The sequence below is a fragment of the Pelmatolapia mariae genome, linkage group LG13 (assembly GCF_036321145.2).
Source record: "Pelmatolapia mariae isolate MD_Pm_ZW linkage group LG13, Pm_UMD_F_2, whole genome shotgun sequence".
Lineage (NCBI taxonomy): Eukaryota > Metazoa > Chordata > Actinopteri > Cichliformes > Cichlidae > Pelmatolapia > Pelmatolapia mariae.
Window position 1 is genome coordinate 17,861,016 of NC_086238.1, and position 23,446 is coordinate 17,884,461.

At 40.8% G+C, this 23,446-nt stretch overlaps 5 protein-coding genes across 12 annotated transcripts in view; 4 read left to right on the plus strand and 1 right to left on the minus strand.

Moving 5' to 3' along the window:
- The window catches only part of ablim1a (actin binding LIM protein 1a), a 42,608-nt gene extending 37,897 nt beyond the window's left edge, over window positions 1–4,711 (plus strand). For 6 of the 8 annotated variants that reach the window (XR_010573913.1, XR_010573910.1, XR_010573909.1 and 3 more), the window contains 4 exons: window positions 114–175; window positions 742–802; window positions 1,051–1,664; window positions 2,616–2,696. Coding sequence is in view for 2 of the 8 variants with exons in the window: in XM_063491071.1 (XP_063347141.1) it covers window positions 114–175; window positions 742–802; window positions 1,051–1,058; window positions 1,590–1,664; window positions 2,616–2,696; window positions 2,918–3,031 (401 nt within the window). In the remaining 6 variants the exon portion in view is untranslated. Of the gene's footprint in view, window positions 1–113; window positions 176–741; window positions 803–1,050; window positions 1,665–2,615; window positions 2,697–2,917 lie in introns of those variants that run through there. The other 2 variants (XM_063491071.1, XM_063491072.1) reach the window with 2 other exon arrangements.
- Window positions 4,712–6,684: 1,973 nt separating this feature from the next.
- On the plus strand, window positions 6,685–8,581 carry LOC134640437 (E3 ubiquitin-protein ligase TRIM39). Its single transcript, XM_063492233.1, has 6 exons — window positions 6,685–6,708; window positions 7,024–7,119; window positions 7,211–7,444; window positions 7,578–7,624; window positions 7,727–7,869; window positions 7,958–8,581. Exons 1-6 carry the CDS (start codon window positions 6,685–6,687, stop codon window positions 8,551–8,553), a joined length of 1,140 nt encoding a protein of 379 aa, XP_063348303.1. The 3' UTR covers window positions 8,554–8,581.
- Window positions 8,582–9,767: 1,186 nt separating this feature from the next.
- habp2 (hyaluronan binding protein 2) lies at window positions 9,768–13,529 on the plus strand. The gene is made up of 14 exons (XM_063491890.1): window positions 9,768–9,827; window positions 10,058–10,079; window positions 10,326–10,412; window positions 10,517–10,603; window positions 10,715–10,825; window positions 10,945–11,061; window positions 11,192–11,302; window positions 11,386–11,557; window positions 11,637–11,734; window positions 11,821–12,283; window positions 12,377–12,519; window positions 12,612–12,746; window positions 13,099–13,244; window positions 13,362–13,529. Exons 1-14 carry the CDS (start codon window positions 9,768–9,770, stop codon window positions 13,527–13,529), a joined length of 1,920 nt encoding a protein of 639 aa, XP_063347960.1.
- Window positions 13,530–14,490: 961 nt separating this feature from the next.
- Window positions 14,491–15,987, minus strand: LOC134640380 (E3 ubiquitin-protein ligase TRIM39-like). Its single transcript, XM_063492136.1, has 4 exons — window positions 15,867–15,987; window positions 15,765–15,787; window positions 15,519–15,652; window positions 14,491–15,431 (listed from the first exon to the last, which is right to left on the minus strand). The coding sequence occupies exons 1-4, from the start codon at window positions 15,984–15,986 to the stop codon at window positions 14,821–14,823; spliced, it is 888 nt and encodes a 295-aa protein (XP_063348206.1). The 5' UTR covers window position 15,987; the 3' UTR covers window positions 14,491–14,820.
- Window positions 15,988–17,785: 1,798 nt separating this feature from the next.
- Window positions 17,786–23,430, plus strand: LOC134639804 (delta-1-pyrroline-5-carboxylate synthase-like). The gene is made up of 17 exons (XM_063491239.1): window positions 17,786–18,047; window positions 18,563–18,680; window positions 18,811–18,962; window positions 19,054–19,203; window positions 19,327–19,431; window positions 19,523–19,681; window positions 19,822–19,912; window positions 20,352–20,476; window positions 20,577–20,721; window positions 20,814–20,887; window positions 21,014–21,113; window positions 21,315–21,535; window positions 21,630–21,767; window positions 21,857–22,052; window positions 22,150–22,271; window positions 22,431–22,713; window positions 22,800–23,430. Exons 2-17 carry the CDS (start codon window positions 18,584–18,586, stop codon window positions 22,979–22,981), a joined length of 2,340 nt encoding a protein of 779 aa, XP_063347309.1. The 5' UTR covers window positions 17,786–18,047; window positions 18,563–18,583; the 3' UTR covers window positions 22,982–23,430.
- Window positions 23,431–23,446: the final 16 nt, after the last annotated feature.

Below are 23,446 nucleotides of genomic sequence, written 5' to 3' on the forward strand. Positions count from 1 at the left end.
AGGTTAGAATATACCATATCCTCTAACATGGTATATTCCTGATTTTCATTTTTTTAAAATCTAAAAACAAATATAAGTAATTAATTATTAATTGGCCAACATTTATATTTCAGATCAGCCTTCTCCAACCAAAACTAACTCTCTGCCTGGCTATGGAAGAAATGGGCTACATCGGGTGAGAACATACTTTTATATGAATACCCACTTCATAATGAGGTTAATGGCTTGGGGTGCAGAGTTCTCTGAATCCTTGATTTCCAATGTTTTGCCAACTACTGACATCAGAGTTGCACACATTTTTCTTATATGGTCATCTCGGGCACGGTTATAACTGTGGGGCAGGCCTTACAAGCACTATCATGTGTTTGCAAAGCCAGGCGAGGGGCAGCCAATTGGAGTAAAGTGGGCCTTAAAGAGACAGAAGTTAAAATGGTGTGTTTGAGACCTAGGCTGAACTAAGGGGTTGCATAATGGGCCTGTAAAAGATAAGTAAGGACTTTTTTCTTTTTTTTACTTTAAATTATGCAAAGCTACTTTACTGGAGTCCCAGAATAAAACGTGGAGCTGGAAATGAGTATAATAAGTCCACCTTCAAATGCAGTCTGTCTTGACATCAGTAGCAGAAACACTAATTCCTGATGTGCCTTAAATATTTCAATTAAAAATTAAATGAACTTGTCCCAGTTGAGAAAGAAAATGCCCACATGTTAATGCTGATGTACTGTTCGTGTGTTCCTGCAGCCTCAGTCCACAGATTTCACCCAGTACAACAGCTACGGGGACATGTGCGGAGGAGGCAGAGGTGAGAGATACTACCGAAAAACAGCCACCCAACAAATCTCTTGTCAGTTTTCACCAGAGCTATTCAGCAGCAGTATTCAGAATCGGCTTGCTACGTGTACATAAGTAGACATGCATTTTGAAATATTTGCACAATGATTCGCGTGTGTCATCAAAGGACAGCAGTGTTGTAAATAGTAGCTTGGCAGGGGACTTGACAGCAAAACCATTAACTGTGAGTCTCATTTTCTGTCCCATTTTGTCCTGCAGAGTTTCAGGTATGTCCCTCATCTGCTTTTTCACATGGCATGCCTCCTCATCTCGCATCACACATTTTGCTTGCACGTGGGTTCCAAGAAAAATTTTGCCCTGAATGCACACCGCCCACTCCTGCTACATGCTTGCATCACTGTTGGATTATTGTCAGCTACGGGGCATGAGCGATTTCAAATTCCTCGAATATGAGAATCAAACATGCACAGCCCGGTAGCTGAACCAGTGTACTAGAAGTCCAATATACAGTCATTGCCTCATGCCTTGTTCTGTGTGTTGTGTTATCAGTGTTATGACTCAAAGCTAAACTCAGTATGTAGCTGTGTCATTTTAAAACTCACCTGAGGGAACGTAGTCATTCAGAAAACATGTAAATGACTGCCCATCGTAAATACTACTTAAGGTACCGAACAGTATCCAGGCTACTTGCTCCATCCAGTGAAAACTGTGCCCACTGTCATTAGTGGACATATTCATGCCATTATCCCTGCAGTCCCCTTCCACTATATTACATTTGTGTATGTTCTGTTCTTTAGCACATTAAGGATGGCCGTGCAGCACTTGCAAGGATGGACAGGGGAGTATCTATGCCTAATATGTTGGAACCGAAAGCAAGTATCTTCTTCTTTTTGTACTGATGACACTGTAATCTACATACTGTAGATAGATCTCTTTTTTAAATTATATATTGTTCACTTCTTCAATGGAGTTTTTTTTTACTGTAATAAATCTCATCCGGATAAAAAAACAAACGTCCGAGGCGATATGGCATAAACCCTGTAGTGTGGGGACATTGGTGGAAGAAATACTTTTGCAGGAAGTGAAAGGCTCACCTTAGCCGGGTTCAGCATGCTGCTTTAGGAGCTGCCGAGTCACTCTAGCGCTTAGCATGCCGGCTTCTCCATGCTCATCTGCACATAGCTTTGATTTAAAGTGGCTGGATACTGTATGCACCATACAGTAGAGAATCCAACGCCCAAATTGTCATCCAAACAACTCATATCACTATATACTGTGTAGTATATAATGGCGTATATGCATTACTGTGTGGATATGAGTTGGTGAGAGGCTTCAAAGAACTTCTAGTTGCTTATCATTGAATGTGATCAATTTCTTCTTGCACCAAAGGAGTTAGATATTTAAAAAAATACAAACACCTTAGATTTCCAGGACAGTCATACCCATGTGGATTTACTTGGCCTACATTACAGTTTTGTTTTTAGTTTGCTTTAAATTAATCTAAAAATTACAGCCTGTTACATAACTCTGTTTCCATGTTTTCCCCCTAATCTGTTGCACGTTTCGGCACCCAAAGTGAAAGAAAGTGCACACGTCATAGCACCTGCATTTCCCCAGTGACTTAAAAAAAAAATACAACAACCCAGTCAGCCTCCTGTCACATACCTGTTCTCCCACCCAGTGCTCCCTGTGTCGCAGTAGAATTACTAAAATGTTCCAATTTTATAGTTTTGTTTCATGAAAATGGTTTGTAAATTGTTCTGAAGCTGAACTCAAAAGCTTGTAAATCTGACTTGTCCACTGATGAATGTCTCCTCCTGAAGGTGTATCCCTATGAAATGCTCATGATAACCAGTAGAGGGAGAGCTAAACTGCCCAGGGATGTGGACAGAACCAGACTGGAGGTATCGGTTTTCCACCTGACCTTCTGCAATTAATACTGCATTTCTCTGCTTTGTGTAAAGAGCATGTTACACAAATACAACCGTAGCGAGGAATATGCAGTATCCATTTGCTTCTTGTCGTTTCTGTTGTGACCTCTTTTTTTATGGCTTTGGTGCTAACTGAGAACACCCCCCACCCTCCCCTCCTTTTGTTTTTTCTCCACCTTTGTTCTCACTTCTAGCGCCACTTAGCACCTGAAACGTTCTTTGACATCTTTGGAATGGAGATCCAGGAGTTTGACAGGCTTCCCCTGTGGAAACGCAACGACATGAAAAAGAAGGCCAAGCTCTTCTAGCACTCAGAGCCGCATGCATTTTCTGTACATTCAGATAGCACACAGCAGCTGTAATCTAGATGTAGGTTTTGGTTTATTTCCTTTTCTTCTTTTTTGTTCTTTTCTTTTTTTTTTTTAAATTTGATTGTTTTAACCTGACATAATCACGGAAGCCATGAACTGGACTCTTTGCTCTGATGCTTCCTGAGACTATGTACTGAAAGACTTGTCCTGTTAGACTTGCACTGTCAACGATGAACGGGAATCTCTTCCACGTTCAAAAATGACAAAGAATGAGACTGGACGATGAACAGGGTCATGTTCTTTGGTTTGAATGCGCTTGTTTTACTTCTTGCTTTGCTTCGAGTGGAACCGCTTTCCTTTTCTTTCTTGCTCGTTTCTTCCTACTATTTCTCTCGCTGTTGATTCCTGTGGAACTTTGTAAGTACAGTAGAACCTCATGGCGCTCATTACAAAATGTCCATGCTCGTAGCTTGAACATGTGTCAGCTTACCCTCGCTTGGGCTAAAAAGGTTTTAGTCCAAAGTTTGCAAGAATTGGCTCAGTGAGTCTTTGAATTAAAAAAAAAAGTCACTGGGAAAGCAGTCAGCTTACCCAACAGCTGTTTTACTGCATCTACATGGAAATGCATCATCCAAGCACCGACATATCACTAGTCTCCTTCCCATGGCTACGCACTGAACATCCGTTTGACCCTGACAAAAAATGTCTCTCTTCTCAGGCTCTCATAAACACGGCCAGACACTCTCCCTTTACATGGATTGGAAGTACAAATCGTATTATATTTTAATGCCATATCAAAAGCAAAGTAAGTGACAAATAGCTAAAACCCCTAATGTGTTTGAAAGTACTGTTTTATATAAAAAAAGAAAAGAAGAAAAAACCCCACACTGCCATTTGTTGTATTGAATTCTAAGCCAATAAAGCTTTAAATCACCATGAAACATAATGATCCTCTGCTAAACCAAAGGTACCCACCGCCTCTTTTCTGTTTGTTTTTCTTTGTTTGCATTTCACCAATAAACACACGAGCTCAGTGATGTAACGCAGGTTAAGAAGTCATTTTTGGACTGAGTAACTTTTAATCAGATGGTGGCGTCCACTGACCTAAACAAACACTGATTAGCTAAGTCTCTGTTGGGTTACACAAGCTTTGACTTTGACTGCTTTACTGCAGGGGTTTATATATTATTGTGGGTTATGCACTGAACAGATATACACTCACTGGACACTTTATTAAGTACACCTTACTAGTACTGGGTTGGACCCTCTTTTGCCTTCAACAAGCTGCTGGAAACATTCATCAGAGATTTTGGTCCATATTGGCATGACAGCATTGCACAGTTGCTGCAGATTTGTGGGCTGCACATCCATGATGTGAATCTCCCATTCCATCACATCCTAAAGATGCTCCATTGGAGTGAGAGCTGGTGACTGTGGAGGCCATATGAGTACAGCACACTCATTGTTATGTTTAATAAACCAGATTTAGATCATCTGAGCTTTCTGACATGGTCTGTTATCCTGCTACAAGCAGCCATCAGAAGATGTGTACACTGTGGTCATAAAGGAACAATAAAGCAAAAATACTCAGGTAGGCTGTGGAGTTTAAACAATACTCAGCTGGTAGTAAGGAGCTAAGAGTATCCAGAGAAAATATTGCTCACACACCAGTAAACATTCACCAGCCTGAATCACTGATAAAAAACAGGATGGATTCATGCTTTTATTGTTGTTTATACCAAATTCTGACATTAAATCCAAATGTCACAGCAGAAACTGACACTCATCAGACCAGAAAACATTTTTCTGTGTGAACTGTAGCCTCTTTTTGCTGTTCTTAACTGACAGGAGGGGCACTCAGTGTGGTCTTCTGCTGCTGCAATCCGCGATTTGATTCTGCATAATTTGGTTATAACAAGTATTTGTACAGCTTGAAGCAGTCTGAACATTCATCTCTAACATCAACAAGGCATTTTTACCCAGAGAACTGCTTCTCACTGAAGAATTTCTCATTTTTGGATCGTTCTCTATAAATCCTAGAGATGGTTGCATGGGAAAATCCCAGTAGACGAGCAGTTTGTCAAATACTCAGCCAAGCTTGTCTGGCATATCATGTTCAAAAACTCACATAAAACATGTTTCTTCCTCATTCTGATGCTGTTTGAACTTCAGCAGGTCGTCTTGACCATGTATACATGCCTAAATCCACCAAGTTACTGCCATGTGACTGGTTGATTAGATATTTGCGTTAACGTCCAGCTGAGCAGGTGAACCCAACAAAGTGGCTGGTGAATGTATTGTATACATTTTATAATACCACATGGTGAGAAATGGAATCCATCTAAGTATAAAAACCTGTTTATCAATTGTTTCCTCTCTGGGTTTGCATTCATGTCATATAGCACTTATATGAGTAGCTTATCGTGACTGACTTCTTCTTGGAGGCCTGTGTGTTCACATTTAAGGTGAGAAGTTTTCCATTTCACTGCAGTCGAATCACTCGTCTGCTGTCAACCCTTCATCATTCAGCACGGTAACCAAACATCAACTCCACCATTCTTTAGGAAACACTTGTACACAGCATGGGACAATTTGTAGTTGCAAATATTGTAAACAAATAAAACAAACGTCAAAATGATTTTTTTTAAATGGCATTACACACATCTTTGAATAAATAGTTTATAACAAGAAGAATTTCAGTGAGTCAGACAGTATAACTCTTAAGTATTAATGCATCCCTTGTGCAGCGCATACATTTGAAAACTTCAGTGTGGCCTCATTCAGTCAGAGAGGGATATTATTGTGGGATAAAAATGAAGGATTGCAGTGTCACATGCCACAGAGGAAATGTGTATTTTTTGAGTGATATTTACGTAAATTTACAAAAAAATTGGCACTGCGAGGGATGACTGAGCGCTGTAAACAGAAATGAAGACCATTTTCCAACAGTCCGAGTCACTTTTGATTCTTGTTTTCTTTTACAGCATTAGATTAGTGACAAAACTAAAGAAAAACCCATAAAAAGACAAAAATGAAATATAACCAGGAAACTCCACCAGGCTATATACAGTATGTGTACCTTACATTAAATAACAGTTAAGTACTCAGTTAACCAAAAGCTGTGCTCTTTTTCAAAAGACAACCATAATAAGTTAACAGTGTAAAAAACATTAAGAGAACGAATGAGAACATTCAAGGTGCATATCGCACTTAGCATACCCCCAGGAATTTCATCATAATCGGAGGTTTGACAATTCTGGGTCTAAGCCAGAGGAAGGCCAAATACAATCTGAAGGAGAGGTGAGAAACAAATGAATTAATCAAGTCTGACATGTTTATATATCAGATGTTCCTTTGAATTTAATGTGAGGTGACAGCTTACAAACACTATATGGTGCGTTTCGAGGTCATGGGGCCTCCCAGTGACGACTGTGAGAAAACTAAAACAAGAAGCTACTATACAAATTTAACATACCTGAAATCTTCAACAAAATCATCCATGTAGGAGTGACAGAAAAGAACTGAAAGAAAAGAAAAAAAGGGAAAAGTAGTTCAATTCTTTAAAAAAATAATGGTGCTAATAATGGTAACAATAACTTGGACCTTGCAGAGAACTTCATTTTCTCTAATTCATTCAAGAAAAAGAAGCAATGAACCCACTGTGTGAAGGTACAGTATGTGTGAGAAACATTGTGATGGAAAAAAAAAATAAAAAAGGTTTGCCAAAGCACATGATAAGTATAAAAGTAAGTTACCAGCATATTGTAAAAGTTCGTAATCCTAACCCTTTCATACAATGATTCATACTATAACAAGACTGACACAAGGCTATCATGGCTGATAGAAGTATTTTCCTGTTGGTCATTGCTTTGTTGCCGTTACCATTGCATCATAATGAGCTTCTGCTTTTGCAGCTGCACTTCACTGCCAGATCCACTTTGTTAGCTTCAACTGAGGTTTGCTCAATATGTGTGAAACCCTTTCTTTAGGAGACACTGGGAAAGCACCAAGAGTGTCTAAAGAAGCAGAGAGAAGCAGTCAAATATAGGCTGAAGAAACTCGCGGCACGACAGTCAGAAATCACAGTGAGTTTCGTTCCGTTCACAGAACAGAGAGGTGAAATAATTACTTGTGACAGGGCTACAATTAACTTCTAAATATTTATGCCTGACTCAGAAAAAGTCCTCAGTGATAAGGAAGAGTATCATTCAGAAATATCAAGAAATCCAAGCTGTCCTGGATGAGGACCTGAGGATTACCCTGTCCCACCTGGAGATGGAAGAGCGGGCTGCTGTCTCTGCCTTGGATGAGCTCATGGAGAGGAACTGTTCTCTGATCCAGGAGATAGAGCAGGACCTGGCTAGACTCACTTTGGCACTGGACCAAACGGACACAGAGCCTGATACAATGGTGAAAAAGCTGACAATGGCAAAGTCCAGTGGATCAGATATGACTGGAAATGTTATGTGTTTCCTGTCTTAACAAAAATATAAATCTGATAAAATAAAAGTAATCGAGATTATTTTTTTGCTTTTTTCCCCAGTCGTTCTTTTCATACCCTGAACAGGAAGACATGGAAACAGCAGACAGGTAGGGAAATTAATTATAATCTATCATAGAAATAAGCTTCATTATTGTACGTACCAACAGATGATATATATGTTTTTTTTACTTACTGTGTGCCTCCACTAGAGTGATTAATCTGCTAAACCAAACAGACCCAAGCAGTGTGAGCCTGGATGAAGCTAAAGCTGAGCAGATCATCAGCCTCACCGATAACATGCTCCTGCTTATCTACTCCCAGACCCCGATGATCAAGAAACTCATCAAGAGCTGTCAGTTTACATATTTTATATTATTTATAATTACAATCAAAGATTCAGTTAAAACATTGTTAAATTCCAAAATGCAAAATATCTCCAGATTCCAGTGAGGTGTGCCTGGATCCGGAAACAGCCCACCCGAAGCTGATCATCTCTCCCCAAGGCGATAGTGCCACATATACGGACACCTGGCAGCAACTTCCTGACTTACCTGGACGCTTTGACACTACCCTCAATGTCATCAGTTTGCAGGGCTTCAGCTTTGGTCGCCATTACTGGGAAATCGATGTAACTGGGAAGACTTACTGGGAGCTCGGTGTCACCTACCCCAACATTCCTCGGAAGGGCACAACTGAGGACTGCTGGCTCGGCCGTGGGCCTGAGTCCTGGTGTGTGGAGTTTTTTGATGGCGAGTATACGGCCTGGCATGGAGGCGTTCCGCATCAGCTGCCTTTCACGAAGCGTTTCTGCCGGATTGGTGTTTTGTGTAGTTTTCCTGCAGGGCTGGTGATGTTTCTCGAGGCGGACAAAATGACACCCCTGTTTGCCTTCTGCACGGGAACCTTCTCAGACTGCCTCTACTTAGCTGTCTGCCCTGGTCATGACCACAATGGCAACAATGCAAAAGCTATTGTTATCTGTAACCCTTCATCTGCCAACAGGGATCTCCGGTTTACTTCACAGAAGAGCTGTTGAACAGTTACTTTCTAAGCTGCTACTCCATAATAAGGCAAAAATATTAAAGCTGTAACTAATGACTTTTTAAAATAAAGAGATTATGAAGTTTGAAGCGACTCTGTGAGGTTGTGCAACATTCTGACAGTGTTAATGCTCAGGCTGTGTAATGCTTTCTGTGCTCACAATAATATTTCAGTGTGATGCTGTTACGGTTGTTACAGTTAAGGCTGTGGGAATCATGCATGTCCATCACTTAGACTTTGAGACTTTCAAATTAAAACCAGGGTGTTACTAAAGCAAGAGCATCATTCTTTGTGAAAGTCTAAGAAAATATATCAGGTACTAGTCTGTTTAGTAACTGTTGGGGTATCGCATGAGGTTTTGATGTAGCAGGGGAAAGTCCTCAGCATTACTAACACATTATGGATCAGCTGGATTTGGCAGCTATTTCAGTGAATTATGATTTTAGTAAAAGCACACACTGGTTTTTATCCTGATATGAACCTATGTGTGGATCCAAAGTCTACATTCAAACAAACAGTCAGTCCTAAGCAAACATGCTCTCTGCACCCGAGTGTGCTTGGCAGATTATCTTTTATTTCACTTATAATTTTTTGATGTGAGGAATTTGTTCAGGCTGGCAGACACAGTTATTATGCTCCATTAGACTAAAAAAAAGAAGATTTTTTGCCCTTAATAAACATTAAGACAATTTTTTTTAATGCAGCTGAAATTTTTGATTTTAAATGTTCATTTATTTAAACAATTAATCATTAAGAAAAATATGCTTGGTATAAACATGAATGTATACCAATCAAGTAGATTTATTTGACCACATTTCCTGAAATGTAATGTTTTACACTGTACCTATGTAACCAAAACTACATGGAAAACATTCATGTAGATATAATAACTTAAAGTCAGCATTTGGGGGAAGATATTTTTTGACTTTAAATGTGTTTGTCACAAACCATTGGTAAACTCAGCTGAATTTTTCCTATTATGTAGGACCATAAAGGTAACTATCTAAAAGCTCAGTGATAATCAATACAACTGACTCAGCAACATGGATGGATGCCAGACAAAAAAAGAAAAAAAGAAAAAAAAAGACAGAAAGAAAGGGCTAACTCAAAGGTTAGTGTACTTACCAAATGTTTGGAAAAGTGCGAGGGCTCCCCCAGTCAGCTCACTCTCATGTTACTCTCCTAGATGTCTTCTGGTCAACTGCCATCATGAACCTGAAGCTCCTCTTCCTTTGTCTCTTCTTAGCGGTGCTCTTCATACCTGCTGAAGTATGTATTAACTGAATTTAATAATCACATGCGTTGTATGTTATTTACATTGTGGCATTTTCTGTCAAAAAACACAGTAGATCATGTTTCTGTTTAAAAAGGTTAAGTCAATAGCTTTAGCCAGATATACAGCTAGACAGACAGATAGACATGAATATATAGAGATAGTTATTTGGATGTGTACATGCTCTTATGTTATGCTGTCATCTGCAATTCCTTAAAAAATGTAGTTGAAAAATAAACACGACAAACATCAGGACTCTTCACATCCTGGAAGACATGGCAGACATCCGGAGTCTTCACATCCTGAAAGACAAGACAGACATCGGGACTCTGCACATCCTGAAAGACAAGACAGACATCGGGACTCTGCACATCCTGAAAGACAAGACAGACATCGGGACTCTGCACATCCTGAAAGACAAGACAGACATCGGGACTCTGCACATCCTGAAAGACAAGACAGACATCGGGACTCTGCACATCCTGAAAGACAAGACAAACATCGGGACTCTGCACATCCTGAAAGACATGGGAAACATGAGAAAAAAAAACACAGAAGAAGGTTTAAAGATATAATTGAGGGTTAGTACTCCTTTATGTTACTTTTGTAACATATAAAGAAAATGATTTGAAATGTAGTATTTAAAGAATTAAAAGTCTAAATCTAAAGGAAAGTATTGTTCTAGATGACTTCTTTAAGATCGTGGATGAGGATGATGAGGATGATGAAAATGGTCATTCAGACTGGTTTTCTGAGAATTGGTACTCAGACGGTAAGATACTAACAAACGTCTCATGCAAATCTGTGGCATGTTTTCTTCTAATGCTACAGAGGAAAGGTTTAATTTTGACATTACGGTGTGTTGTCATTCTTTATTTCTCAGGCCAGTGCACCCCAAATCCTTGCTTTAACAATGGTGTGTGTAAGGAGAAAGGCGAGAGAAAGTTTAAATGTGACTGTCCCAAACATTACAAGGGAAAAAATTGCGAGAGAGGTGTGAAGAAAAAAATCCCTTCTCTCCATTCTTTTGTCAAATTACATATATATGCAAAGTGTAAAAAAACAAACTGAATTAATGTTATTAAAAATGTCCCAATGGTGTTATTCTCTAAGGTCCAAGAATTTGTAAAAGAGGTCAATGTGGGTATGGCGAGTGTATACTGACTTCAACTCCTCCACACTATGAGTGCAAATGCATGAGACCCTTTCAGCCTCCAGACTGCAAAACTAGTATGTTGATATATATATATATATATATATATATATATAAATATATTTTAAAAAGCCCAAATTCCTCTTTGGTGAGGATTTTAGCAGTTACTGAACAACAGCCTAAATTTTGTTTTATTGTTCTCCAAAGTTTCAGTTTGTAATCCTAATCCATGTAAAAATGGTGGCACATGCATCAGAGATGAAAATGACTTTGACTGCCATTGCCCCGAAGGGTTCGGAGGACATTTCTGCCATGTTGGTAAATAATTCATTCTACTGTCTTTCTTCATATATATTTATCATCATAATTCATTTACTCACTGAGTAATTTACATTTCTCAGGTCCAAACGACTGCTATGTGGACGATGGAGAGTCATATCGTGGCAATGTGAGTGAGACGGATGATGGTGATGAGTGCCTCTACTGGAACTCCCACTTCATCCTGGCATCAGGTGTTAATCCCTTCACCTCCTTTGAGGACAAAGACGGTCTTGGCCCTCACAACTTCTGCAGGTCAGAAGTAACTCCATTTATACAATGTGCAGAAAACACCTATAAGAGGTCTGTCTCAGTGACATGTTTTCTGATTCAGGAACCCTGACGGAGAGCCAAAGCCCTGGTGCTTTTTCAGAAGAGGCCTCAGGTTACTGTGGGACTACTGTGATGTGCCAAAATGTCCTAAATCGACACGTGAGTTTTAAAGTGATGGGCAATATTTTGATCTTGAGTGTTGCCAGCAAAACATCTGTGCCATCTTCTTGGATTTGTGTTTTCAGATGAGCCGCCAACTGAGGTTGCTCCTACACAGCCTAAACCACCGCACCCAGAACCGACACACCATAAACCACCGCAGCCAGAACCGACACAGCCTAAACCACCGCACCCAGAACCAACACAGCCTAAACCACCGCACCCAGAACCAACACAGCCTAAACCACCGCAGCCAGAACCTACTGGTAAGCTGCCAACACCTGCCATACCATCAACTGGGAAGCCCATCCACCCTTCTGCGACACCTCTGCCTCCAACTACCGGACCAAAACAGTTTGCCACCTGTGGCATACCTCAGCCAAAAAAGGCTCTTACCCGAATCTTTGGGGGTCTGAAAGTCAGTCCAGGAGCTATACCCTGGCAGGTTTCTGTGCAAGTGAAGCCAACGGGCTCCACTCAGCCATTCAGACACATCTGTGGAGGAATTCTCATTGCAAGTTGCTGGGTGCTGACAGCTGGACACTGCATGTAAGGCTACAAGGTTGAAGAACCAGATTAATGGTAGATTACAAGTAAGACAACGTAATATTGACTGAACCCTTTTGTTTTTTATTTGCACAGTGAACCAAACAAGGACATGCAGGTGCTGGCTGGAAGTCTCTCACTGAGTAAGCCAGACCCCGGAACTCAGACCATACCTGTCAAAAGGACTATTAAAAATCCAAACTACAGGGAGACTAGTGAAGCTGTTTACAATGATATAGGTGATACTTGTCTCAAATGTCTCTGTCATTTTGTTCAGATGTTCTTTCTTTAAGTTTGTGATGACATTTATATCTCACATGTATTCCTAAAGGCTTGTTGAAGCTGAGTGGGACTCCTGGTTTTTGTGCCAATGAGACCCAGTTTGTGAAAACAGCCTGTCTACCAAATGCGCCACTGCCTGATGGGACGGAGTGCAAAATCTCTGGATGGGGTGCTACTGAGCAATGTATGTAAGGCTACGAAAAGGTTGTCATTTTTCATGTACATAATTTGGCTTATTTGATAAACGCTTGACTTGACATTTTCTATTTTAAATGAAGCTTTAACTCTTTTCCAACATTTGATGACCTTCCCTTAATGAGTTTTGACACCTCAATATATCAATGCAGATGTGGTCAGACGACCATTAGAACAGGTTCTGGGTTTTTCCAGTGGTATCCATAGCTAGCTTTACAGACAGAGATCACCTTCAGTAACTTTTGATGAACATTCACTCATTTTGTTCTGGAAGTGGGCATGAAATATGAAAAAAAGAAACAAGGGTTACCCACTAATATATTTCTGCATTATCTTTGCAGCTGATTATGGTTCCAGCCACCTGCTGGAGGCCAATGTCCTGCTGATCAACCAGGAAAAGTGCTCTGATCCTTCTGTTTATGGGAACATCCTGGACAATTCCATGTTCTGTGCCGGCTACCTGGAGGGAGGGGTGGATTCCTGCCAGGTTAGGACATTTGATGGTTTGATGCTGTTATAACAAGTATATTACTAACGCATCTACAGAAAGTTATTACATTAGTTCCAGTAGTAGCATATAGTCAGCTGTACAATTTTGTTTCAGGGGGACTCTGGAGGACCATTGACGTGTATGCAGAACAACGCTAATGTTGTTTATGGAGTGGTGAGTTGGGGAGACCAGTGCGGGAAGAAGAACAAGCCTGGAGTCTACACACAGGTCACTCATTTCCTGGACTGGATCAAGGCAAATACTGAAGGAGCAATTCCTTGAGCAACCTTTGTTTCTCACTAATATGCCCGCCAGATCTCCAACCACTACACACTGTACACTTTTCCTAAAATGTAATCAAATTATATGATTATTCAAACTATTCATAAATGTACTGGAAATTAGCTGGAGTGTCTTATCAGTTACACATAAAAGATGGAAAAATCTGAAATCCGCTGTTATAACATAAATGATGCATGCATGGAAAAAACCCAAAGGCTTGAATTACTTTTTTAATTAAGCACAGTGTGTTTGAGTGGCTGTATATGTGTGGAATGCAAGAAAGAAACAAAGAATGGAAAAGAAAATCTCACAATATAAGTAGCTATACCATGTTTCCTCTGGAAAATGGGGCAAGTTGCATCACTGAACTGAAAATGTCCTAAAGTTGTGGCAGAATTATCACATGATGCAAATAAATGCTTCTTCTATCTGATGTGCTGTGTTGTTCCTGTATGTCCTCACCAAGCCCTAGGGTGGCTGAACTTGCAGCAAAACCCTGTGATGGGTGCATAAAGTTACTGTTTACAAAAAAAGAGAGAGTTATATTTTCTAATTGTGTCGAATTTGGACTTTCAGACGTTTTTATCCACAATGAGCAAAAGGGTGATGCACAAAGAATTGCATAAATCAGGTTGTTAAGTGTCTTGATCTTTTCTAGACATATAGCGTTACTGTTCGTGTTATTTGACCTCAGTGTATTGTTTGCTGCAGGGCAACAACTCTGTAGGGCCATTGACATGTGAGACTAAAGGCATGCATGTCCTCCATGGTCTGATAAGCTGAGAGGAAGGTTGCACAAAGAACAAACCAGCAGTTTACACACGGGTCATTTACTTTATGAACTGCATCAAGGCACACATGAGAGCTGCTAAGCTGCAGAAAGAGATCGACTTTGCCACAGAACAAATGGACTGTTTGAACCTGATACCACTTAATGAAATATTTAGCGTACATGTCAGCTGCAGAAACGGCAGTGCTGCAATGATTACATAACTTTAGTCTTGACATTATAAAGTCACGGTACGGATATGTCTGCAGATGTGTCTTCTCATATATTATCATATAACCTAATTTTAGCAAGAAGTTAGAGGTAGGTATATTCGTTGAATGCCAGTGTAGCTTTACCAGAGTCAAAGCCAATCACGGAAACTTGGTGGTAGTCAATATTTTTGACAGCCTAGATTTGTACGGCACATTGGACATTTCCACAATGTAATTTTATGTGAGCACAAATGGAAAATTACACTTAAAATAATTATTTGATCAGTGACTCTGCATCCCACAGAGGCAGTTAAATGGTTCCTGTGAGTTCCCTTTTCTCCTCACGTGTATGCCAATCCCAGGGGTCCTTTATCCAAAACAAGGTAAGAGGTTGTGTGTTGACTCCGTTCATATCAATGCATGGGTTAAAAATGGGATAGAGAGGTTCTGTGCACTGCACACAGAAGGAGTGAAGCAGCCTCATAGCATCGGCATCATAGAATGACAGCTCCCCCTTCTGGAGGTTTGCCAGTATGCCTAGCTTTCTGACTCTCTTTCCAACTGACAGCTGCTTTTCCTGAGTATCATGGCACGCCAGGTACTGTCCGTCTCCATGGTAGATGCACCAAGATGTGTTATTTACACCCAGACTGGAAGAACTCTGGCTTAAACTGGCTTTTTTATCGACTGACCCCGTGGTCACACCTATCATCCAGAAGGGCTTGTCTTGGACAATGACTTCCCAGTAATGCTGGCCACCTGTAAAACTCTCCTGAGCAAGTACGCTATAATGTGAGTCATATGGCTGAGGGCTCTGTCCTTCACCGAAAGGTTGGCGTCTCCAGTACACTTGTTTTCTGTCTTGGGATAACTCCAGCTTTGGATGAGCTGTTTTGAAGTCTAGAAGAGGAGAACTTAAGTCTGCAAATACAAATATTTACTTAGTACACAGTTATAATGATAATGAGAGTTGGATTTAGAATGTCAAAGGAAAAAAGCTTTACTAACATGACCACATTCGTGGAAAATGTTGGGACAGAGCGACCGAGAGTTCATCCACCAGCCTCTCTACTGTTCTCAGCTTCTCAGGGTCACAGAGGTCTCTGTTTACTTCTCGGATTGGAGCAAATTCCAAGGGATCACTGCAAATAAAAATAAAAATCATACCACAGGAAGGCTCAGTGAATAATGATATGGAGCAGCGTAAAGCTTGGGCAATTTCAGGTTACAAACTGGACTCAGCAATATACTCACCAAAGATTCTGTGATGTGATTTGCTGTTTGAAAACAACAGGAAACATTTGAGCTATATTTGTGCTACACTTTTGGTCATGGTAAGTGATCATGTAAACTTACCTGCAGAAACCGCAAATCATTGGTTTCCTGGAGAAGTGATTTGCTGGAGCCTCTGAATGCATCTATCTCTTTGATCTGAGCCTCTACGATGCTCCTCTGGGCCTCCAGCCACTCTGTCATGCATGTCTCCTCTGCGTCTATAATCTGCATCATTAGACGCTCATCGCCATTCAGCACGACATGGATTCTGCTGTACTTGTCTGAGATTCTCTCTCTAAACTCTGCAGCAGAGGTCTATGAGATAAATGCATTGTTAGACAAACAAGAATGGCTTCCATCAATTTAAAAAGTTAAGCAATTTAAGAGTGTGATTCCTGTATTGGTTGTACCACTGTTTGTGTATACAGTGACTCCAGGTCTTTGATGGCATGTTCGGCTTCACTTCTCCTCTTTAGTAGCTGGTTCATTGTGGTCTCAAGCATACTCTAGAGACAGAAATACAACATGCCTCTGGTAAAACAAACAAGCAAACAAAAAAACCCCAACCAAACAAACAAAAAACAACAGGAGAGAAAATAGATAAATATTCCTCACAAGTAATGAAAAGAGATTAGAATAATCACCTTAAAGTCTGCTTTGGCTTCGTGCAGTTGAGAGGCTTTGTGATGTTTGTGCGTGCCAACCAGGACGCACAAACAGCAAACAGGTACCTTTTCCTCCATACAGAAGAGCTTAAGCTCATCGCGGTGCTCCCTGCACTTCAGAGACAGTGGATCGCTGGTCACCTCCACCACTGTGTGCTCCCTTAGAGCAGACCTCTGTTGGTGGAGCAGGGCGTGAGCCTGGCACAGCGAGGCATCGCAAGTCAGGCAGGTTCTTATGGCTACTGATGGCATCTTTATGCAGTGGTCACAGCAGATAGTTGATGATTTAGTTTCACTAGTTGAAGCTGCTGCTTGTCGCTCTGCTGCTGACAGCGTCTTAGTGGTGAAGTCCTTTACTTTGGTCTGAAGGTCTGCATTTATCTTCAGAGTGAGGTCAGAGGGGAGAAATATCTGACACTCTGGGCAGAAGAAAGGCCCCTCATCAGACACATCGGTTTCCCAGACAGCCTGTATACAGGTGAGGCAGAAGTCATGTCCGCACCGCAGCGTCACAGGATCAATGAAGAAATCCTGGCACACAGGACACTTCAAAGTTTCCTCCATGGTCCCCATAGCTCTGTGTACAGCTGTTATGGTGGCTCAGTGTGCACTGTGCTTCTGACTGTCCTGCTCATTAATGTTTCACAGGTCTGTCCTGGCATGCACAAACGCCACTCACGTGCCTTTAGTGTCACATTACTGAAGACTGTTTGTTTTGGTTTTTTGCTTCACTAGCAGGTTCAAATGGTTGACACACAAATTAATTGCACAATTTCAAAGAAATTGATTAAATTACAAGTCAACAGTCCGAAATGCAGGGTCATCTAATAAAAAAAATGACAGGAAAATAGAATCTATTTATTGTGAAATTTCTTTAGTTTGATCACAGGTGTGTGATTAAGTAATCTCAACTTGAGATCTCATAGGACGCTTGCTCTTCCGGGTGTAAAAAGAGCCGGGAAGTCGCCCGGAAGTCACGTGAGTACTTAAGCGAAGCTTGTTTTATTTTGTCAAGAAAACTTGAAAACAGCGATATTCGTTGTTTACAGTCGCGCTTGTTGTTGTCAGAATTACATTACAAAATATTTCCCTTTAAAATATGTTATTGCGATGTTATATTGTCCCTAGAAGAAACGACATTACTTTTTAAAATATGCCTATTACTTGTAATTATAAATAACAATAATAGCATAATATATATTGCAAAAGCCTGCATTCTCTGTGATATAGATGGTGCATGCTGATAAAACTGTTCTGCACTCTTTACACAACCTAATCTTCGTTTCAGCGTTAAGTGTCTGTAGTACTGTCACTCGACGTCTCTGTACTGGTGCAACCCGTGCTCACTCACAAAAAAATAAAATAAAATTCATGCGTACGTTAAAACGTTCTTGCGTAAGCCAACGTCTTATGTCATTGAAGTTTCCCGATATTTTATGTACACGTCGTTCGCGAATAGCATTACGGCACTTCCCACACAACGTGGGCTGTGGATGTGGCAGTGAAGCGCTGCGATTCTCACTGAATACGTGTCTTCATTTCGCCGTTCACTTACAAGTGTAGCTGTGGTTGGCTTTCCAGGTCTCCATCTCGCTGGGTAAGGAGTCTTTTATGAAAAATCTCTTCCGCCTGTTCTGTCGAAAACCGAGGCAAGTGAGGGAGCTCACAACAGCTAAAGCTAGCTAACGTTAGCTAACCTAGGTATGTTTTGACAGAAGTACTCGACACGTAGCTGCTATAGTCTGATAAACTACCATGCAAACTGCAGTTAGTTCATATGTATTACAGGTTATACAAGTGAAAAGCGCCCAGTCTATTGCCCTGCCTATTATTGCTTGTATTTTTCTAAGCTAACTTAGTGCAAAACAATCTTTAATGGGTCAGTGTGTCAAGTCCAAATATCGCATAACACTGATAAGAAGACACATGATGCAGAGCTTTCAAGCGACAGCAAAACTCCATATAAATATATATATATATATATATATATATATATATATATATATAAAACGTTGGCGTCAAGCCTGTTTGTTTTACCCAGAAGCTGCTTATTTAATTTGATGCTATTCCATTGTTAGACTAACCATGCATTGCTTTCTGTGCTCATCACAGTGGTCCTGAACTTTCAGTGCCATGTTTGCCAGGTTGGCTTCCTGCTCTCCTCTGCCATTCAGAACACGGCAATCAAATGTGTGCCCAATCTACATCAGAGCCTTTTCTCAGGCTAAATGTAAGTGATCAGCCAAGTGCTTCATCATACTAGGCTTGTACACAAATCTCAGAATCACTTTGATACGTGTTGGTTCTTCCTCGGCTGCCTATGCCTGTTAAAATGTGACTGTTTTCTTTATTCCCCACAGTCGTTCTCCCTCGACCCCATGGGAAGTCCTTTGCACACCGCAGTGAGCTGAAGCAGGCCAAACGCATTGTAGTGAAGCTTGGGAGCGCTGTGGTGACGCGTGGAGATGAATGTGGTCTGGCATTGGGACGACTGGCTTCAATAGTAGAGCAGGTAATAATGTTGATACAAAGTGTCTTTTATGGAGGAATGACTGCTCCAAAGAAAAGAGATCTTAAATGTTATTGTTTCTGTGTACCATCAGGTGGCCATGCTACAGAATCAAGGCAGGGAGATGATGATTGTTACGAGTGGTGCTGTGGCATTTGGGAAGCAGCGACTGAGACATGAGATACTGCTGTCTCAGAGTGTCAGACAAGCTCTGCATTCTGGACAGAACCAACTGAAAGACATGGTGAATAAGCTTTAACAGAAGGAACTTGGACCCACTATTTTGTAAATGTAGACTGTATAACAGTGTTCTGATGTCTTTCTTTCTAAATCTTGTTAACTTTGTTTAAATCTCACTGTCTTTCAGTCAGTCCCAGTTTTGGAAGCAAGAGCCTGTGCTGCTGCTGGGCAGAGCGGTCTGATGGCGCTGTACGAAGCTATGTTCACCCAATACAGCATCTGCACTGCACAAGTATGTGCTCCACGTTTGGTGTAGAATAAAATACCTACAGCATCTGACTAAAATGTCACATACTTCTTCACATTTCTTTCCACCTCCTTAGATTCTGGTCACCAATCTGGACTTTCACGATGAACAGAAGCGCCGGAACCTGAACAGCACGCTACATGAACTGCTGCGTATGAATATCGTCCCGATAATTAACACGAACGATGCTGTTGTTCCACCCCCTGTTCCCAACAGTGACCTACAGGGTGTAAATGTGGGTACACCTGTTTTTGCATGCAATGTTTCCTTTGCACCTGAGTGAGAGAGGGAAGCTTTTGAAATGTAGTAGCAACTGAAGTTGTTACTGACCTGCACGATGTTTTTTGCTTAATGAAAAATTGGTTTGTGTTTCAGGTAATAAGCATCAAAGATAACGACAGCTTAGCTGCACGGCTGGCTGTTGAAATGAAAGTAGACCTACTTATTGCCCTGTCTGATGTCCAAGGTACAGATATGACTATTTAAATTATATTTTCTTTAATTTGCATTTAAGAATCACAGTAATGGCCAGTATGTTATTTGTGTAAATGTGTAGATTATGTTTATGTTTGTATGTATAATAAATGTGAACCAGTTACCTAAAACTCTATGAAAGATGCATGAAATGAAAACAAATGACCAAATTAACCAACAATTTCTTTGTATTTGTACAAGTGAAAATGATTGATATTGGTAATTCTAATCTTTTGTATTATTATTATTATTATTATTATTATTATGCATAGTATTACAGCAACTACCATATATGCCATTGATGCTTTGCTTTTATTCATTAATGAATGCCAGGTAGTCAGACATTAATAGAAGACTTTATACAAACAGGCAGGTCGTGTTTTTGTTAAATCAGAAGATATCCATATATGTGTGATTTATTTTTTCCTCAGGCTTATACGACAGTCCGCCAGGAACAGATGATGCCAAGCTCATTGATATATTCTATCCCGGAGACCAACAATCCATCACATATGGGACTAAATCCAGAGTTGGTATCGGCGGCATGGAAGCAAAGGTCAGTGTGACAGATAATAGTTCATCTCACTATATAAGGAGGCAGAGTTCTTTCAGTAATGAAAATGTTGCATTACACTAAATCATGTTGTGTGGCTCAGGTGAAAGCAGCCCTCTGGGCACTGCAGGGTGGCACCTCAGTAATCATTGCCAATGGCACAGATCCAAAAGTCACCGGTCACGTCATCACAGACATTGTGGAAGGGAAGAAAGTTGGCACCTTTTTCTCTGAAGTGAAACCTGCAGGTACTGGGTAAAACCATACAGTCAGAGCATTTGAATCTTTTTGTTGTGGTTTGAGGATTTATGCTTGATGTTGGTGTTATTGACACCACCAGGCCCAACTGTGGAGCAGCAGACAGAGATGGCACGACATGCAGGCAGAACTCTGGCCTCTCTTCTCCCTGAACAGGTAAAGGGGGAAAAAAATTATCCTAATTAGTTCCACAGGGTCACCAAATAAGTTCTACATCGTAGTGACAGCAGTGTCAATTAATTTTGAATTGTGTTGATCACATCTATGTGTTTGTTTTTTCAGAGAGGGGAGATCATCTGCTGTCTTGCTGAGCTCCTTACAGAGAAGAAAGAAGAAATTCTTAATGCAAACAGGAAAGACATGGAGCTAGCAACAACATTAGGTACAGAGGCAGAGAGCTGGCACACGGATTAGCGTAATCCATACCTGAATGTAGATCTGTGACTCAGATACCATTGTAGTCTATTTTGGTAGGAGTCATTGGGTGTGGCATCGTGTAGCAGAGCAGTTATTCCTGCTTGGCAACACGTTTCTCTTTATTGATTGATACGCCAGCATTTTTATTCATACTTTACTCTTATAGGTCGTCTGTCCCAGCCTCTGATCAATCGCCTGAGTCTGTCAACAGCCAAGCTGAACAGTCTTGCCATTGGCCTGCGTCAGCTCGCCGTTTCCTCCAGGAACAGCGTCGGCCGGGTGCTGAGGAGGACTAGAGTGGCCAACAACCTAGAATTAGAACAGATAACGGTCCCCATTGGTGTCCTGCTGGTCATCTTTGAGTCTCGCCCTGATTGTCTGCCACAGGTCAGACCATCTCTAGGCAGTCTGGAATACTTTTTTAGAGTCTTTGATTTTATATGTGTTCAAAAAGAGTGACATTTTAAATGCTATTCTTCAGGTGTCAGCACTAGCAATTGCAAGCGGAAATGCTTTGCTCCTGAAAGGTGGCAAAGAAGCTTCCAACACCAACAAAATTCTACATCATCTCACTCAAGAAGCCCTTTCCATTCATGGTGTAGCAGATGCCATTCAACTGGTAAGACTAAAAATCATTATAGAAATATAATTTTAGTTTCCTGGTAGTATTTTATTTGTTGTGATACACTAAAAGAATTTTTGCTGTAGGTGAGCACACGTGAGGAAGTTGAGGATCTTTGCAGACTGGACAAGATGATTGACCTGATCATTCCAAGGGGCTCGTCTCAGCTGGTCCGGGAAATCCAGAGGGCTGCCAAGGGCATTCCTGTTTTGGGCCACAGTGAGGGCATCTGTCACGTCTACATCGACAGTGATTCCAGCATTGACAAAGCTCTTGATATTGGTAGGTTTTTAATTGCATTCAGCTCCAGTCTATTAAATTTATCACTAATGCAAACTGACTGGTTCTGAATGATTGTACAAACTGTGTTTCTTTCCAGTCAAAGACTCTAAATGTGACTACCCTGCTGCCTGCAATGCCATGGAGACTCTTCTTATTCACAGAGATTTGCTGCGTACTCCTGTGTTTGACCAGATCATTGACATGCTGAGAACAGAGCAAGTAAGAAACAGGATTATTTGGGTGTATGCTTTGAATGAGGTTCAGAAATAGAAAAAACAGCAGGAGAATTTAACACTTTACCCACGTCCATAAATACAGTAAATTACATTTGTTTGTTTTTGATTCTTTAACAAACTATTGGTTATTGCTTTCTCACAGGTAAAGATTCATGCTGGTCCTCGCTTTGCATCCTATTTAACTTTTAGCCCATCTGAGGTCAAGTCTCTGAGGACAGAGTATGGGGACCTGGAATGCTGCATTGAGGTGGTTGACAGCATGCAGGAAGCTGTGGACCACATCCACAAATACGGCAGCTCCCACACTGATGTCATTGTTACTGAGAATGAAGAAACAGCCGAACAGTTTCTGCAACAGGTGGACAGCGCCTGTGTATTCTGGAACTCCAGCTCTCGCTTTGCTGATGGCTACCGCTTTGGCCTTGGTATGTATTTACCTTCAAGTGAACCTAAACTACCACTATGTTGAAAATAAAACAAGGTATTTAATTTTACTTTGTTTATTTTGCAGGAGCTGAGGTTGGTATCAGTACAGCACGGATACATGCCAGAGGACCTGTAGGTTTGGAGGGACTTTTGACCACCAAGTGGGTCCTTCGAGGGGAGGGACACACAGTGGCTGACTTCTCTGAGCAAGGCAGCATGAAATACCTTCATGAAAACATCCCTGTGCCCCAGGGGAGTTTCAATTAGAAACCACTGAACAACATAAAGTCACGTGTTTATTTAGAGGTTTGTGTCTGTCTGTAGCGTTTCAACTCACAAGCTGCTTTCACAATCCTGTTTAGGTCTGTTTTGTTGGGTGGTTGGAAGAATGGAGGCAACTTTTATCAGACAACCAATATCCTGGTTTTGTGAACCTATGAATCCATGTGAAACCCAAGAAAATTGACTGGTGGCTAAATGAGAGAAAGCTGTAAAAGTAAAACAGAACTTAGTACTGGACAAAGCGCTTTTCACTCCAAGGCTATTTTTGTAATTGTGTCAAACTAAATCATTGTTCCAGCTGTGATTTTCTAAGTTATTTTTCTACATGCAAACTCTCCCTTGGTCTTGTTTATGCAGGATCTTGTTTTGGATTTACTTTGCTGTCTTTCCTCTTTGCACAAATAATTTAATAAATATGGTGTACAGTTCTTTAATTATAACTTGTGGAAT